Source organism: Pseudonaja textilis, chromosome 9 (assembly GCF_049901715.1).
Source record: "Pseudonaja textilis isolate UNSWEBS1 chromosome 9, rPseTex1.2, whole genome shotgun sequence".
In the NCBI taxonomy this organism is placed as follows: domain Eukaryota; kingdom Metazoa; phylum Chordata; class Lepidosauria; order Squamata; family Elapidae; genus Pseudonaja; species Pseudonaja textilis.
Genome location: NC_141998.1, coordinates 757404 through 771273, shown reverse-complemented (window position 1 = coordinate 771273; position 13870 = coordinate 757404). Strand labels below are relative to the sequence as shown.

Here is a 13870-nt window from a genome sequence, read left to right as displayed (position 1 = left end):
GACTTGGCAGTTGTTAAGTGAATCACTGAAGTAACATCCTGCTTCCCCGGTCAGGCTGCAAAAGGGGATTATGTGACTCAGGGAAACTGAGTTGCCAAGCGTCCCAATTCTGATCATTGGAAGCTGCAACACTCATGTGAAAAGCAATAGGCCCCTTTTTTTCAGTGCCGTTGCAATTTTGGTCCCTAAACAAATGGTTGTAAGTCAAGAACTACCTGTAGACTGAGAAATACTGGGATATTATCCTAAAACCTCTTGGGGAAGTGATTAAATGGATTTTTTGGCCTTTTTGCTACCACCAGTGAAGAATTTGTGGACTTTTATAGTTCAGCAGGTTTTCACCCTTGTTTTTCCCCACCAACGAATAGAGAAAGCCTCTTTCAAAAAAGCTTTATTTCAATCCAAAACTGTAACAAACGGGCCTCGTGACAAACTTGCCCAGGCAAGCGGAGAAGGAAAAAAAAAAGCCCCCTTCCAGCCCTACTACTTCAGAGGTCCAATTCTGCTGCCAAACTGCATCACTGTGTTGCTCCGTAGCTGGATTATTTACAGGATCTACTTCCAAATCACAGAAAGGCTGGTAAGAAGAGATGACACTATTATTCTATCCAAGGAGTATCTCCATCTGAGAGTAGCTCTAAGTCAAACTATTTACGAATTTAAGGGGGTTCTTTATTTGACCTTTACAACAAACCTGGGGGCAACTTCTACTACCCCCTCATTTGCATGGATTCTCCAGCCTAGAACAAATCTTTGCTTAGAGAACTGAGAACTTAAAAAAAAAAGGATTTTGAAGAGAAAATGCTGCAAAAAAAAATCCTTCGATCCCTTGGCCACCTGACAACCGCTGAAATGCTAAACAATATTTAGACCAATGACATTTGAACAAGGAAGGCTTGCTGCACAGTTCCGACGTAAATCTGTTTTTCCCTCTAGTTGTATTCTGTGGAATAGTTCAGGAGTTACAGGGGCCTTTAGAAGAGAAGCTTTTAGGCAAACTATAGCTCTTACAAAAGGAATGGAAGGAGCCCTCCGTCTTTGGTAAAGCAGCTTCTTGGAATGTTCCAGGAAAGCTCGACGCTGGAGGCAAGCTATCCTTACTAGCTTCACAGCACAAAAATACGGTAACCTTTGAGATGTTTTTGTGGATTTGTATAATTGGGACAGGGGCCTTGTCTGTGGTGCTTCTTTCTCGGTTTGGTACTTAAATTAAAAAAAAAAATACTCAATGGAAAGCAACAATGGGGCACTGGTGAATAATGGCCTGTGGGATTCTGAAGACGTTAAACCAATTTTTTGGCTTCAAAGAAACTCTTGAGGTGCCTCATTTGCCAAATGCCTGTGAGGAGGAGGATGACCGTCTGTGCGATAGACCACCAGAGCACCCGCTGGTTGGTGCTCTCACTCGTCATGCGGAACCTCTCCTCTCGGAACTGCAGAGGGAACACAGCGGTCAGCATCAAGAACACACCGGGCCCAACTCCTCCCGTCACGCTTCATTCAGCCGCTGCCCTCCACCTGACCCAGGTCTCCTTCAGACGCAGGACCTTTCCCGTTTCGCAGAGCATCTTGCATCACTTTGCCATTCTCGCATCCCACTCAGAGAGAAAGCCAGCAAGTTCACCCGGAGTAGAATACTACGGGCTTTTTCATCCACTTCCATCTATAATAGGTTAAAACGCTACACAGCAACCTCGTCCTTCTGGCTCCAGACCAACGCAACTTGTAAGGGACTTGGGATAATAATCCCGGTGTGGCCTCTTTCTTATTGTGTCCAAAGGTGACCCAAACTCAGCTACCTTAGTCGCTCTGGTGTCAAAACATTTGTTTCTCCAATGCCATGCCCAGGATGTCTAACGTCAGACCACTCTTTACCTTGGAGGGAAATTCGGGGCTGCACTGACGGGCAAGAAATACACCTGTCCAGGGGCTGTGGGTGAGAGCTCCGAGCTTGGCCATTCGAAACGTTGCGTTGGCGTTCGGACACCGTTCGTTTCCAACCAAGCGGCCGAGCTCGGAGCTCAGCCCAACAGCCCAACTACTTGCTCGAGCTGCTTCTATTCCAATGCCTTTCAAACACTTATCTATTTCCCGCAAGCACCTTGGCAGCAGGAAAGCCCATTTCCCACACCATCGCAGGGAGCCAGCACAAAGAGGGCCCCTCCCCGGGGCCGCCTGGCAGCCTCACCCTTTGGTAGTTCTGCTCCTTCTGGATCTGCTCCACCTGGTCCAGCAGCTGCCTGGCTCGCAGCTGCAGCTCCGTCAGCTTGTCCTTGGCCGCGATCTCCGGATAGTTATTGGCATGCTCCCCTACCTGGAGGTCCAGGTGCACCCGCTGCAGCAGAGACAGAGTTTAGTTTACTTTATTGTACAACGAAATTAAATAGAGCATCGGGGAGGAACGGGATGAGAGGGCAGGGCCTCACGGGCGAGGGGGTGTCTGTCGCCCTTCCTCCTCCTTTCCCTCCTCCCTGGACCAAAGACACCAGGTGTTTGGGAGGGGGGAGGGGGCAGAGCCTCATGGGGGGGCTGTCCCCCTCCCTCCCTACTTCCCCTCCTCCTCTGCACCCCCAACCAGAGACAGGGCGTGTTTGAGAGGGGCAATCCTTGGAGGGGGCCTCTCCCCCGGCTTCCCTCCCTCCCCCCATGTCTCCCCCGGCCTACCCCTGTCCCCTCCCTCTCCCCCCTCTTACCAGCTTCCCCCGCGAAGAGCGCCAGGCGGGTGGAGTTGGAGTGCAGGCAGATCTGGTGCTCCCCGGGGGTGTGCGAGGTGAAGGTGAAGCGGCCCTCCGAGCCGTACTGCCGCGAGAGGATCACCTGCGGGGGAGGAGGGGGGGTCAGGTGGGCGGGGGGGCGGTTTCAGCCCCCCTCCTCCTCCCGCCCAGCCCGGACAGGCCGGGCCCGCCTCACCTTGGCGTCCGGGTCCCGGACCTCCACGAACATGCCCAGCCCGGGCGTGGAGGGCAGGAAGGCCTCGGCCTGCTTGTCCCACAGCTGCGTCCGGTAGTTGCCTAGGAGACGAGGGGGGAGGGGCGGCGGTCAGCCGGAGGGAGGGCGCGACCCCCCGCACCGCCAGAGCCCCCCCCCGCGCCCCCCTCACCGATAACCATGGTCTCGTCCGGGATCTCCTCGATGAAGCAGCGCTTCTCCGTCTCCCCGATGTGGAAGTAGAGGCCCCGCGCGGCCCGGCCGGCCAAGAGCAGCGCGCCCAGCAACGCCACGAACCACCCGGCAGCCATGGCGCCCCGCCGACGCCGAGCGCGCATGCGCGGCCGGTCACGTGGCCCGACGCCCCAGCCTGGCGCCCGCGGGCTCCCTCAGGGCCCCCTTCAGCCGCCGGGCCCGTCTCGGGCTTGGCCCTCCCTTGGGAGGTCGGGAAGGGCCGAAACCCAGGCACCCAGTGGCTCTGGAGTTGAAGAAGAGACCGGACTGCCGTCTGTTAGAAATGGTGTAGGGTCTCCTGCCTGGCGTGGGGCGGGGGGTTGGACTAGATGACCTCCAAGGTCCCTTCCAACTCTGTTAATCTGACTAGTCAGGAGTCAGAGTTGGGAACTTTGGAGGTCTTCTAGTCCAACCCCCTGCTGGATCAGGAGATCGTACACTACTGCAGACAAGAGGCGGTCTCTTCTTAAAAGCCTCCCGTGATGAAGCAGCCACAACTCTCTCGAAGACAAGATGTTCCACTTCGTCCTCACTGCCAGGAAATGTCCCCTTAGTTCTAGGTTGGAGCTTTGTTAATAACATCCCACCCGTTACTTCTTGTACCTTGGCAACTTTTAAGACTTGTGGACTTCAACTCCCAGCAAAGCTGGCTGAGGAATTCTGGGAGTTGAAGTCCATAAGTCTTAAAGTTGCCAAGGTTGGACACCCCTGATTTAGAGGAATGTAGCACAACACAATGTGCCAGAGATAAAGGAAATGTAACAACACACATTCAGAATTAGATAGGAAGTTACAAGATCGGCAACAAGAAAATAAGCGGCAGAAACCACAAGTAGGAACACATACAGCTTAAACAAGCTATAACTCTATGATGTCAAAATGACACGTATGCTCAACCAGGCGCAACTCCACAAACAAGCAGGCACGTAGACTAAAAGCAAGGTAGAACTCCAAAAAAGGTAATAGCTTTGTGAAATGTTACTTCCCTATTTCTGGAAATCAACGGTATAAAAGATCGTGCTGTGCTCTTGTTCAGGATCTCGGCTCCCAAATTGGACAGGAAGCCTTTTGCTGAAGCACTTCAATAAAAGATTTTCAAAAGTTTTGTCTCTCATGTCTGGCTCTGATTGGCTTCTGTGCCAGGCTGAACCAAGTTTTGGACAACAGCTTTTCTCACCATTGAATTTCATTTTGTTGGACGAGATCGAGCGTTCAAGTCTGCCAAGATCCTTCCGGCTCTTGAGCCCATCTTTTAAAGTGGTGGCTATTCCTCCCAACTTGGTGTCATCTGCAAATCTGAGGAGTTCCCCATCATTTATGAAGAGGTTGAAGGCACTGGCTTAAGACAGAACCTCAGGGTATCTCTCTGCATGCTTCCCTCCCTGCAGATGTAGTTCTTGCCTGGAATTAGGCTGTGACCTATTTTTCCAAATGCCCTACTGAAGTCCATGTAGATATATGTCCACAGCATTTCACTGGTCTACTGGTTTAATCACTTCGTCAAAGAATGCAATAAGATTTCTCTGGCATGATCATGTTTACAATTTGTGCCACATTTAAGAGAGCCATCCTTGCCAAAGAGCAGTCCTTGTTCTACATTTTAAAACCCAAATCTTGGAGATTTGGTCACGCCTTTTCAGATACTTCCGGCTGTTCCGTAGCTTGGTGGGTGAACCCTTAGAGGTTCCAGTTGACGCCGAAAGAAGGGGAAGCCATGGGGAACTCACAAGGAGAGGAGAAGCTGCCTCAGTCAGGTATGGTGGGGCCGATGGAAGGAGATAGTTCAACTCTCGTGATGCTCAGACAAGAAAAACATGTTTTATGCTCGCTTATTTGCATTTTGGAAATGGAAGGTCTTTGGAATAACAGGATGCCAAGAAAAGTTAATGACTTTTTAAAGGAGACACTATTTATTTGAGGACTCTGCATTATTTGGCAATAAGAGTTCCTGGATGCACTTCCCATCTTAATTTATTTTGAATGCAGTTTTTTTTTTGTAAATATCTACATTCTTCGTTAACAACGTAAAGTTGCTTTCATTTATGTGCTGTGGTCTCACTTCCCCTTTGTATGTACTAGCAGTAGGAACCCATTCTATTCATTTGGGGAAGTTTAGTTTCAGCACCCAGAGTTGCGACATGAATTGCAACAGGCACGAAAGTTGTTGGAAATTTGACGGGTTATGTCACAGACGTGTCACGTCTGGAAATAACGTACATTCCAATTGTGTAGTTGTCATGGACTTTATAAAACAGCCAGCTGGGCTGATTCAGCAGAGATGGTCAATTTGTTGCACACAATGGAGTCTGGCAGGTACTCAACAAATAAATTGAGCCTTTTCCTGCTTTCTGTTCTGTGTGCAGCTGGAAACAAGACCTGGGCTCACGGAGTCGTCTTCAAGTCGCGGTAAGTGCCCTGGGTGAGCCGTTTGGGCAGCTTGGCCAAGGGGGCAAAGGGGGAGACCCCGGGGAGCTTTCCATAGCTTGGGCCACACCGACCTCACGGAGCCCTCTCCCCATTCTCCCAGCCTCCAGGAAGACACCTGAAGCCCCAAAGAAAAGAGGGCTGAGTCCCACCCAGCACCTGTTTGCTCATTTCACTGAAAACGGGGTGCCCAGCCTCTTGAGACAAAGAGGGGGGGCTCTTTTCTCAAGACATAAATCCCTGAAGGAATGGAAGCAATTTTCTTCTGGCCAAAAATCTCGCTTGCTTTGGAAAGAGAGATGGGCTGATGTCCCTCCTCTACTCTCTCAAGGCATTACCAGAATATTCTGCCCCACAATTTTGAGATTGTTTGTGAGACTCAAGATTGTAGGTCCTGCTAGGAATAAATTTACGATAGCATCTATTTGTAGCACCATTTTCTCCAAAGAAAATGGTGAGGTCTGTGTTGTAAGAGGATTTGCCCCTGAATGGAAGCTTTAGAGAAGAGAGAGCTGGTCTAGTGTTTTTATGGTGTTTATTTAATGCTTTAGAATTGCATCAATTTTAGGTTTCATAAGCTACCCAAAACTACAAGCGAGTGGAGCAAGTGGCGTAAAACGGAGCAAGTGGCATATAAAGGTAGATTGCAGACTGGCTCTTTTCCCATTACGAATATGAGGACTTTGCTTGGGTTTTCCTGCCCAAAGGAGATTTGAGCAAATAAGCAAAGGGAGTAGATGAACAGCAGCTCACACTATAAAAAGCAAGATGGTTCTTACATCAACAAGAAGCATTTGGGCCCACCTATCAAATAAAAGACTGCTGTATAATGTTTTTTATTTATTTTTATTCCACCATTGTCATTTTAATAAATAAGATAGCAAATATACCCAATACACCTTCCTCCTCCTATTTTCCCCACAACAACAGTCAATGTAGAGGCGAATGGCTGAAGAGAGGGGGAAAAAAGTATAATTTTTCTTTTAAAACACGAATCTTGACATTTCAGACTCTGGGATGTAAACCAGAAGTCCCTCTACCTTCAGAACAATGAACTGATAGCCGGATACTTGCAAGCTCCCAACTCTGCACTGGAAGGTGAGTCTTTCCTAAAACCGCATAGAGGAGGGATAAGATCACCTTTGCAGCTTTAGACTCTATTTTCATTTGTATTTGATTTATTTGATTTGTCAATCGCTTACAAGATAATAGATATAAGTATAAACAAGAGAAAGAATATAGGAAATAGTTAAGAATAAATGGGGACGATAGGACAGGGACAGTAGGCACGATGGTGCCCTTAGGCACGGCCCTTCTTCTGAGGTCAGACGGCCACCCACAGGAGCTCAAGGGGCTGGAGGATTTCCCTAGCAACTTACTGGTTTGTTATGGGGAGATGGGGAAGTTTGCACCATGATGCACATATGCATGGCTTGCTCTATTTCTTTCGTGTTGTCACTCTTCTCAGTGTGTCTGCTTGATTCAAACAAGCAAATATTAATAACGAATTTATTGCTAGATTTTTTTTCAAAGAGAATGTCAAGTAAAATCAAGGGGAAGCACTTTCATTGCCATTCTGGCTTCTGCAGCGCCTCATTTCTTTTCTGCCTCCAGCATACAGTGCTGCTCTCGACCCATTCCCCCAACTTCACCCTGGTTGGACCCCTAATGTGAATTCTTTATTCCAGACCTGATGTATAGGAAAACTCCCCACTTGTGAAAAAAGTGTTGGTTTGACTCGGAGGAGAATGCCATTTACTGCAGAAAAAAAAATACTCAAGGTTCATGGGATTTTTCACGAGAGCAGAGAATAGCGATATTTTCAGCCACGGAGGTTTCCTGAATGGCTCTCAACCTAATTTATTTCACAGGATCTGTCCCCAAAATAAACTGATGGAGGAAAGAATTTTCTGCCTGGGGGGATGAAGTGCTGAAGTAAACCAATCCATGAAATAGAGAGGAAAAACACAAATAAAGCTGGAGTTTGTTTTTTTTCCAGGCTGCTCACATTCTCTGCCATCTTCTTCTTCCCCCTTCCAGAAAAGATTTTCTGGATCCGCAACCGGGCCTTTGGCCAGGAGAACTTCCCGGTCATCCTGAGCATTCAGGATGGGAAAAGCAGCCTGGCCTGCTCTCCTGGGACCCCACCGGAGCTGCAGTTGGAGGTGAGCAGAAACGGTTGGTCTGATGATGCCCCAGAGCACTTTTACCTCTGCTGCCACTTGGCACTTCCTACACACAGTGACTGCAGAGCGGAGCTCTCTGTGTATGCACACAGGGGAGGAAGGAATTACAACATCCTGTTGGGTGTGTGTGTGTGTGTGTGTGTGTGTGTGTGTTTGTGTGGGAGCCTCTCTCCCAGCCAACCTTACATCCAGGTAAGCACAGCTTTCTGTGACCCATCATAAGTGTAAGAGAGCAGCGGAGGCCAGACTGAATCCTCAACCCACCCCAGTTTTTGGTGGGTCTCCTTTTCTTCAGCTTTCAAAGTGAAGCGAATGACACCAACAATTTTCTCCACGATGGACTTGGAGAGATACACTTCCTCTTTTTTTTTTTACTGTGTTCATTTCTCTCATTCATTCACACAGACAGAAACCCACGGAGGAGTTTCCAATCCAGCTTCTCCTGAGAACTTTAGCAGTGTCTCAAGGACGGAGCTTCAAGAGAGCAAACTGTGTGGAAGTGGCTATGCTTCCTCTCTCTGCTCCAGAAATAGGATCCTGGTTACTCTACGGGTTATTTTTCATTAAGAAGAGTCCATGTTATGCTCTCCTCAGGGAAGCACGCATGCTAGCTTAGGGTTCCTTCCCCATCAATAGCTTCCCTAGATTTTGCTATCGGAAGCCCCTTCGATGGTCATTTTTCAGACCCAAGCAGGCTGCAAGATGAGCTAACTCTTCCCTAAAACCCTTTTTCTTCTCCTCAGAGTGTCAACATCAGAGATCTCTGCAAAGATAAAGAGGCCTCCACCCGTTTCACCTTCTTCATGTCTAACAAAGACGGAGTCTGGCGCTTCGAGTCAGCTGCCCACCCAGGCTGGTTCCTCTGCACCTCTTCCAAAGCCAACGAACCCATTGGGCTGATAAACAATCCAGGATCTTCTCATCTGGTGGACTTCTATTTTCAGCCTGAATCTTAGCTGGCCTCCCCCACCTCCCTTCGAAGGACAAAGCCCACTCCTGGAGGGCAGCGTCTCCCAGTTGCTCCTCTCGCTAAGCATTTCTGCAGGGGGTCGCTTTTCAGGAGAACAAAGCGGAAGGAAAGCGGTGACACCGTGTTTCTAGAGTTCGCGGGATATTCATAGCTCACTTTCTGGATTCGGAAATGCAGGTTGTGCAGCCACAAAATTATCTGCAAGCCTCTAAAGCTACGAGTGCAAAATATGCCAGCCAATTGATGAGCTCTGGTTACCCAGAAAGGAATTAAATACATTTGAAGTAACTGTATTGACTACATTTAATTCTAATGATTTCAAAATATGCATTCAATTTAAAAAAACACCTCATTTTGTCTTAGCCACACACAGGTAGTTGTGCAGCCTGAATCCCCAGCATGTTATGCAGACTAGATCTGCTGCAGCCCATGACATATCCTCATCCTGTCAAATTGGGGGCGGACGGGGGGCGCGGACAGGGAGAGTCGAGGGTGTGATGGCAGAGGGAGGCAACTTTTCCCAACTCCTCACCTTAAGAGCCAGGTGAGAAGATCCAGGTGTACCTCCATCTCTGTTGATGCCAGCTCTGTTACAGATCGGTCTTCATCCACAACTCGAACTGGGGATCATGGGTTGCCACTTTCCAGGGCAGCGTAATCAATAAGCCACGGAAGTCCAGTTGCCAAGAACACCTTTGGGGCAACCAGGACCTGGGACGGCTGAGAGTGTCCATAGACTTCCACAGGGGAGGCCCCTGCAGCAGACCGTACGGTCCCTCGTTCCCGCTAGGGGGCACTGTTTCACGGAAGGACTAGCCTGCCCATTTGGCTGGATGTTAACAGGCTGAGCCGAGACAATGTGGACAGGAAGGGCTGTTCAGGCCAGCGGAGCCCAACCTTTGAGGCTGCAGGGGAGGGAAGAGAACCGGGCTGTGCCAGCAGCAGGTCAGCGTGTAGGCGGGCATCTCGACTTGCGTGAGTGGCGGCCTGGTTCCGAATAAGCCACGGCCTGAAAGTGGGCCGAGGTCTGTGGGTTGGGAACCCCTGATATAGATGATAATACACCTTGAATTATACATGGGATTTTATAGGAAGCCAGTGTGGTGATGTCATAGCATCTATAATGGCTTGAACTGCTGAAGGAGGGAAGAGAAGAGAAGGCCAATAAGTTCTTACAGAGAAGAAGGGTTTGAAGTTACACAGAAGGTGGGAGACAGCGACCATGTCATAGTGGAATTCAAAATATAGCAGACACAAGCAATAGAAATCAAACCAGTGTCTTAAACTTTAAAAGAATTGGTTTCAACCAACTCAGGGTTTGCATTCCATGGGTGAAAATCTTAAAGGAGAAAACGAATCAAGAAGCTTGGGAATCTATAAAAACCATGAACATAAATGCCCAGTCCAGCACAATACCTCTAAAAACACACACCGAGAAATCCAAAAAAAAACCAGAATAGTTACACAAAGAACTCTCTGATAAACTGGAAGACAAAAGGGATAAGCATAAAAAAAAAATGAAAAAAGAGACATATAACTAAGGCAGAATACCAGCAGAACACCCAAAGATGAAGTCAGGAAAACTAAGGCTCAGAATGAAGTAAGACTTGCAACGATTGTCAAAAATAATTTTAAAATGTTTCTTTCAACATATAAAAACAAGGGAGAAAAAGTCAAGGAAACAATTGGTCCACTAATGGGAGAAGGCGGCAAGAAAGTGACGGGCTGCAGGGAGAAAGCAGAGCTGCTTAATTCTTTCTTTGCATCTGTCTTCACACAAGAAGAAAAAATAGCCCAACCTACCAAAAACAGAAGCGTAAAAGAAAGACTAGGAATACAAATTTAAATCATCGAGAAAATGGTAAGAGAATACCTGTCCATTCTAGACGAGTTCAAATCACCATAATCAAATGGATTACATCCCAGAGTTTGGAAGGAGCTGGAGGACGTGATCTCAGAACCGTTGAACCGTCTCTTTCAGAGATCCTGAAGCACCAGGAAAAGTGCTGATGTGGTTCCCAACTTCAAAAGGGGGCGGAACCAGGTCCGGGAAACTACAGACCAGTCAGCCTGACATCAATACAACCTGGGAGGTTCCTGGAAAATATAATCAGCTATAAATATAATGCTATAAATTATATAAATATAATAAGATATGAGATCACCTAGGATCAAACAAAATTATAACCATAAGCCAATATGGGTTTGTCAAAAATAGATCATGCCAAACAAATCTTATTTCATTCTTTGACAAAGTAATTAGTGGACCAGCCAAACACTGTGGACATAGTATACTTGGACTTCAGTAAGGTATTTGACAGTATGAAACCTACTTGTTGGTAAGCTAGAAAAATGTGGGATAGGTAGATCACCACCAGATGGATTCATAACTTGCTGACAAACTATCCTTAAGGGAGCTACATCTACATGGAGGGAAATATGAAGTGGGGTGCCCTGAGCTTCTGTTTTTAGTCCAGTACTCTTCAATATCTCCATAAACAATTTAGATGAGGAAATAGAAAGGAAACTCATCAAATTTGCAGGTGATACCAAGTTTGAATAGTTTGCCTCCAGAAATTGTGGGTGCTTCGTTACTTGTCTGAAATGATATATTATAGGGTCTCCTACTTGAGCAAGATTAGGACAACGAAACTTCCAAGGTCTCTTCCGACTCTGTGGTTTGGAGAGAGGAATGGGAAAATCATTTTCATGCCAATTTTTACTGAATCATTTTAGACTTTGTTCAGTGCTTGCTCAGTAAAACTTATATGCACTTTGGAAAAGGCATTTCAAAACATGCCGCAGCGAGTGCAGCAGCTCACTTAAAAATGGCTTTTTTGAGGGGATGGGGGGAAGCTTCACACTCTAAGGAGGCGCTGGGGATCAATGTATTTTGAAGCAGCTCCCCCCCCCAAACCATTTTCAAAGGAGGGACTGGCCTGGTGTTTCTTGCATTTGCGGAAGGAAACTGCTGTCCATGAGGAGACCCGGTCTTCACCCTCCTTGCCTTGCCTTGCTGTCCGAGACCAGTTCTGCTTGGGCTTCCTGCTTCTTTCACGGCCTCCGTTTGAAAGTAGCTCAAAGGGCCCTTGTGGTTTGTGCTGCTCACCCCAGAGCTGTAAGTTCCGGTTCAGGCAGCAGCCATGCAGCCTGTGCAGGAGGCAAAGCAGCACTTCTTCATTTGCACAGTGTTTTGCAAGGCAAGAGAGCCTCCCCTGCTGCTCCTTTGCTTCCCTTTGAACGCTCGGGCCTTTCAAAGGGAGGCCGGCGGCGTCACGGAGTTACTGGCCTTGAGTCAGGTTCTCTTGCAAAATCATGTAAAAAAACAAAAACCCCAAAAAGAGCAAACGGTCGAGCAGGATCTGTCCCCATTCCCACCAGGGGCTCTGGGGAAGCAGCCCCGATTCCTAGGGATCCCTGCTGGAGGACGGAAGGTCCGACAGGAGGTAAGTACCGCAAGGAGGAGACCAGAAAGGAGGCGCCAGGAGGGTTGGGGGCTCTGGAAACCCAGCCAGGTGCCTCCCCCGTCCTTCCCTGCAAAGGACTAACCTCTGGAGCGTCAGAGGACAGGAGCCATCAAGTTGTCAGGGCCAGCAAGAGACAGCCGGGAGGGCCTGTCTGGGGCAGCAACCAAGCTGGCCCCCAACTCCACCTGGGTAGACCTTCCAACATGGGGGGCCAATGGCAGCTCCCTCCCAGGACCAGCAAGCATGCAAGCCAGGGAGCCCCCTTCCCTCCCCCCTTCCCCTCCTCACACCTGCAATGGACCCCATTTAGCAGCCCACCTGCCCAGCCCCCTGTATCTTTCCCACGTGCCCCCCCCACTTCTGGGTCTGGCAACCCCCCCCCCTTAGTTCCCCTGGGGCTGCGGGGGAGCCCCTGACTCGGGGGGGGGGGAGCCTGGAGGGCCCCCAATTCCGCGCCCGTTCCAAGGCAGGGCGGGCCCGGGGGACGGGGGGCAACGCCGACCCGTCCCCGTCCCAGACCCCGAGGCCAGCAGGGACCAGCCCCGCTTCCCTTCGCCTCTGCAGGGGCCCCCGGAGCCTCCCCGGCCGGGACCCCTCCGCAGGGCCGGGGAGGGAGCCGGGTCTGCTGCGGGAGCGACCCACCGCCAGGCCCGGCGGGGCTCGTGGGGCCCGGCCTGGGAGGCGTCGCGGGGCCCGGGGCTTCGGAGCCGCCTTCCCGGGCGAGGCGGGCCTTGTGCTCGGGCGGCGCGGAGGCCGGAAACGCTGCCGGCCGGCCGGTGGCGCCGACGCGGGGCCCGCGGAGGTAAGTGGGCGCCGGGCCCTCCCGGGTGGGCTTTCCCCGGGCGGAGCGCCTCGGCCCGCCCGCTTCCTCCCCGCGGAGACCCCTCCGCAGAGAGGAGCCGCGCCTCCGCCGGGCCGGCCTGGAGGAAGCGGCTGCCCGGAAGCCCGGCGGGGCCGCTCCGGCAAAGCCGCCCCTCCGGAGGGGCCGTCGGGGCCCGGGCTGGCGATCCCGGCAGGGGGCGGCCGCTCCTCGGCTCCGACCTCGGACGGGGCTCCGGCGGCGACCCCCACGCGATGCCCGCGAGCGGGGAGGCCCCCGGGGCGGCGGCGGGGAGGAAGGGGGCCCGTCCTCCTTGGTCGGGGGTCGTAGCCGGGCCGGGGCGCCTTTCCTCGGGCGAAAGAGCAGGCCGAGGACGGGCCTGGACGCGGCTCCCGAGGAGGAGGAGGAGGAGGAGGAGAGTCTCCTAAAAACGGGGATAATAATTAAAACGCTTCAAGCCTGGAGGACGGCAACGCAAAGCTGGCTGGGGGATTCTGGGAGTTTCAAGTTTCTTTTCAAGGCGGAAGGGCCCGGCTGGGCAGCCTCTGAAGGGCCCCCCTGCTTTCTGAAGCCATAACTGGGGGTGGGGAAAGCTCTGGGAATCCCTTCCCTGCAGCTCCCGGGAAAGCTGGATGGGAGGAAGACGCCTAATTCTTGGGCTGTTTTGCTGTTTCAAGGGAAGGATTAAAAGCACCAGGAATATTTGCTGGAATGCCAGAATAAATGAGCTATTATACCTTCCTGTTTAGGATGAAAGCTCAAGACGGAAGAACAATTTCCTAGTCCGATCACTCCGGGCTCCTCTTCTAATTTACTTTCTGCCCCAGGAGGCTCAAAACAG

The 13870-nt window shown here is 50.5% G+C and overlaps 2 protein-coding genes across 3 annotated transcripts; one reads left to right on the top strand and one right to left on the bottom strand.

Moving 5' to 3' along the window:
- Nucleotides 1–375: 375 nt before the first annotated feature.
- On the bottom strand, nt 376–3256 carry TMED4 (transmembrane p24 trafficking protein 4). Its single transcript, XM_087938623.1, has 5 exons — nt 3101–3256; nt 2911–3011; nt 2665–2817; nt 2189–2335; nt 376–1433 (listed from the first exon to the last, which is right to left on the bottom strand). Exons 1-5 carry the CDS (start codon nt 3237–3239, stop codon nt 1284–1286), a joined length of 690 nt encoding a protein of 229 aa, XP_087794749.1. The 5' UTR covers nt 3240–3256; the 3' UTR covers nt 376–1283.
- A 1524-nt stretch (nt 3257–4780) lies between these two features.
- Nucleotides 4781–9030, top strand: LOC113445758 (interleukin-1 receptor antagonist protein-like). Of its 2 annotated transcripts, XM_026715092.2 has the most exons (5): nt 4781–4916; nt 5526–5568; nt 6596–6684; nt 7627–7751; nt 8516–9030. In XM_026715092.2, the coding sequence occupies exons 1-5, from the start codon at nt 4877–4879 to the stop codon at nt 8726–8728; spliced, it is 510 nt and encodes a 169-aa protein (XP_026570877.1). In that variant the 5' UTR covers nt 4781–4876; the 3' UTR covers nt 8729–9030. The 2 variants fall into 2 exon arrangements, with proteins under 2 accessions (XP_026570877.1, XP_026570876.1); XM_026715091.2 differs by lacking the exon at nt 4781–4916 and having other exon boundaries at nt 5306–5568.
- The last annotated feature ends 4840 nt before the right edge of the window (nt 9031–13870 follow it).

Excerpts from the sequence above, each read along its gene's own strand:
- TMED4 (XM_087938623.1), bottom strand. The coding sequence starts at position 3,239 with ATGGCTGCCGGGTGGTTCGTGGCGTTGCTGGGCGCGCTGCTCTTGGCC. Across the intron at positions 2,818-2,910 it reads TCCGGGACCCGGACGCCAAG|GTGATCCTCTCGCGGCAGTA; the intron begins GTGAGGCGGGCC and ends CCTCCCCCGCAG. Across the intron at positions 2,336-2,664 it reads GGGAGAGGGAGGGGACAGGG|CGGGTGCACCTGGACCTCCA; the intron begins GTAGGCCGGGGG and ends TCTCTGCTGCAG.
- LOC113445758 (XM_026715091.2), top strand. The coding sequence starts at position 5,441 with ATGGTCAATTTGTTGCACACAATGGAGTCTGGCAGGTACTCAACAAAT. Across the intron at positions 5,569-6,595 it reads GGAGTCGTCTTCAAGTCGCG|ACTCTGGGATGTAAACCAGA; the intron begins GTAAGTGCCCTG and ends TTGACATTTCAG. Across the intron at positions 7,752-8,515 it reads CACCGGAGCTGCAGTTGGAG|AGTGTCAACATCAGAGATCT; the intron begins GTGAGCAGAAAC and ends TCTTCTCCTCAG.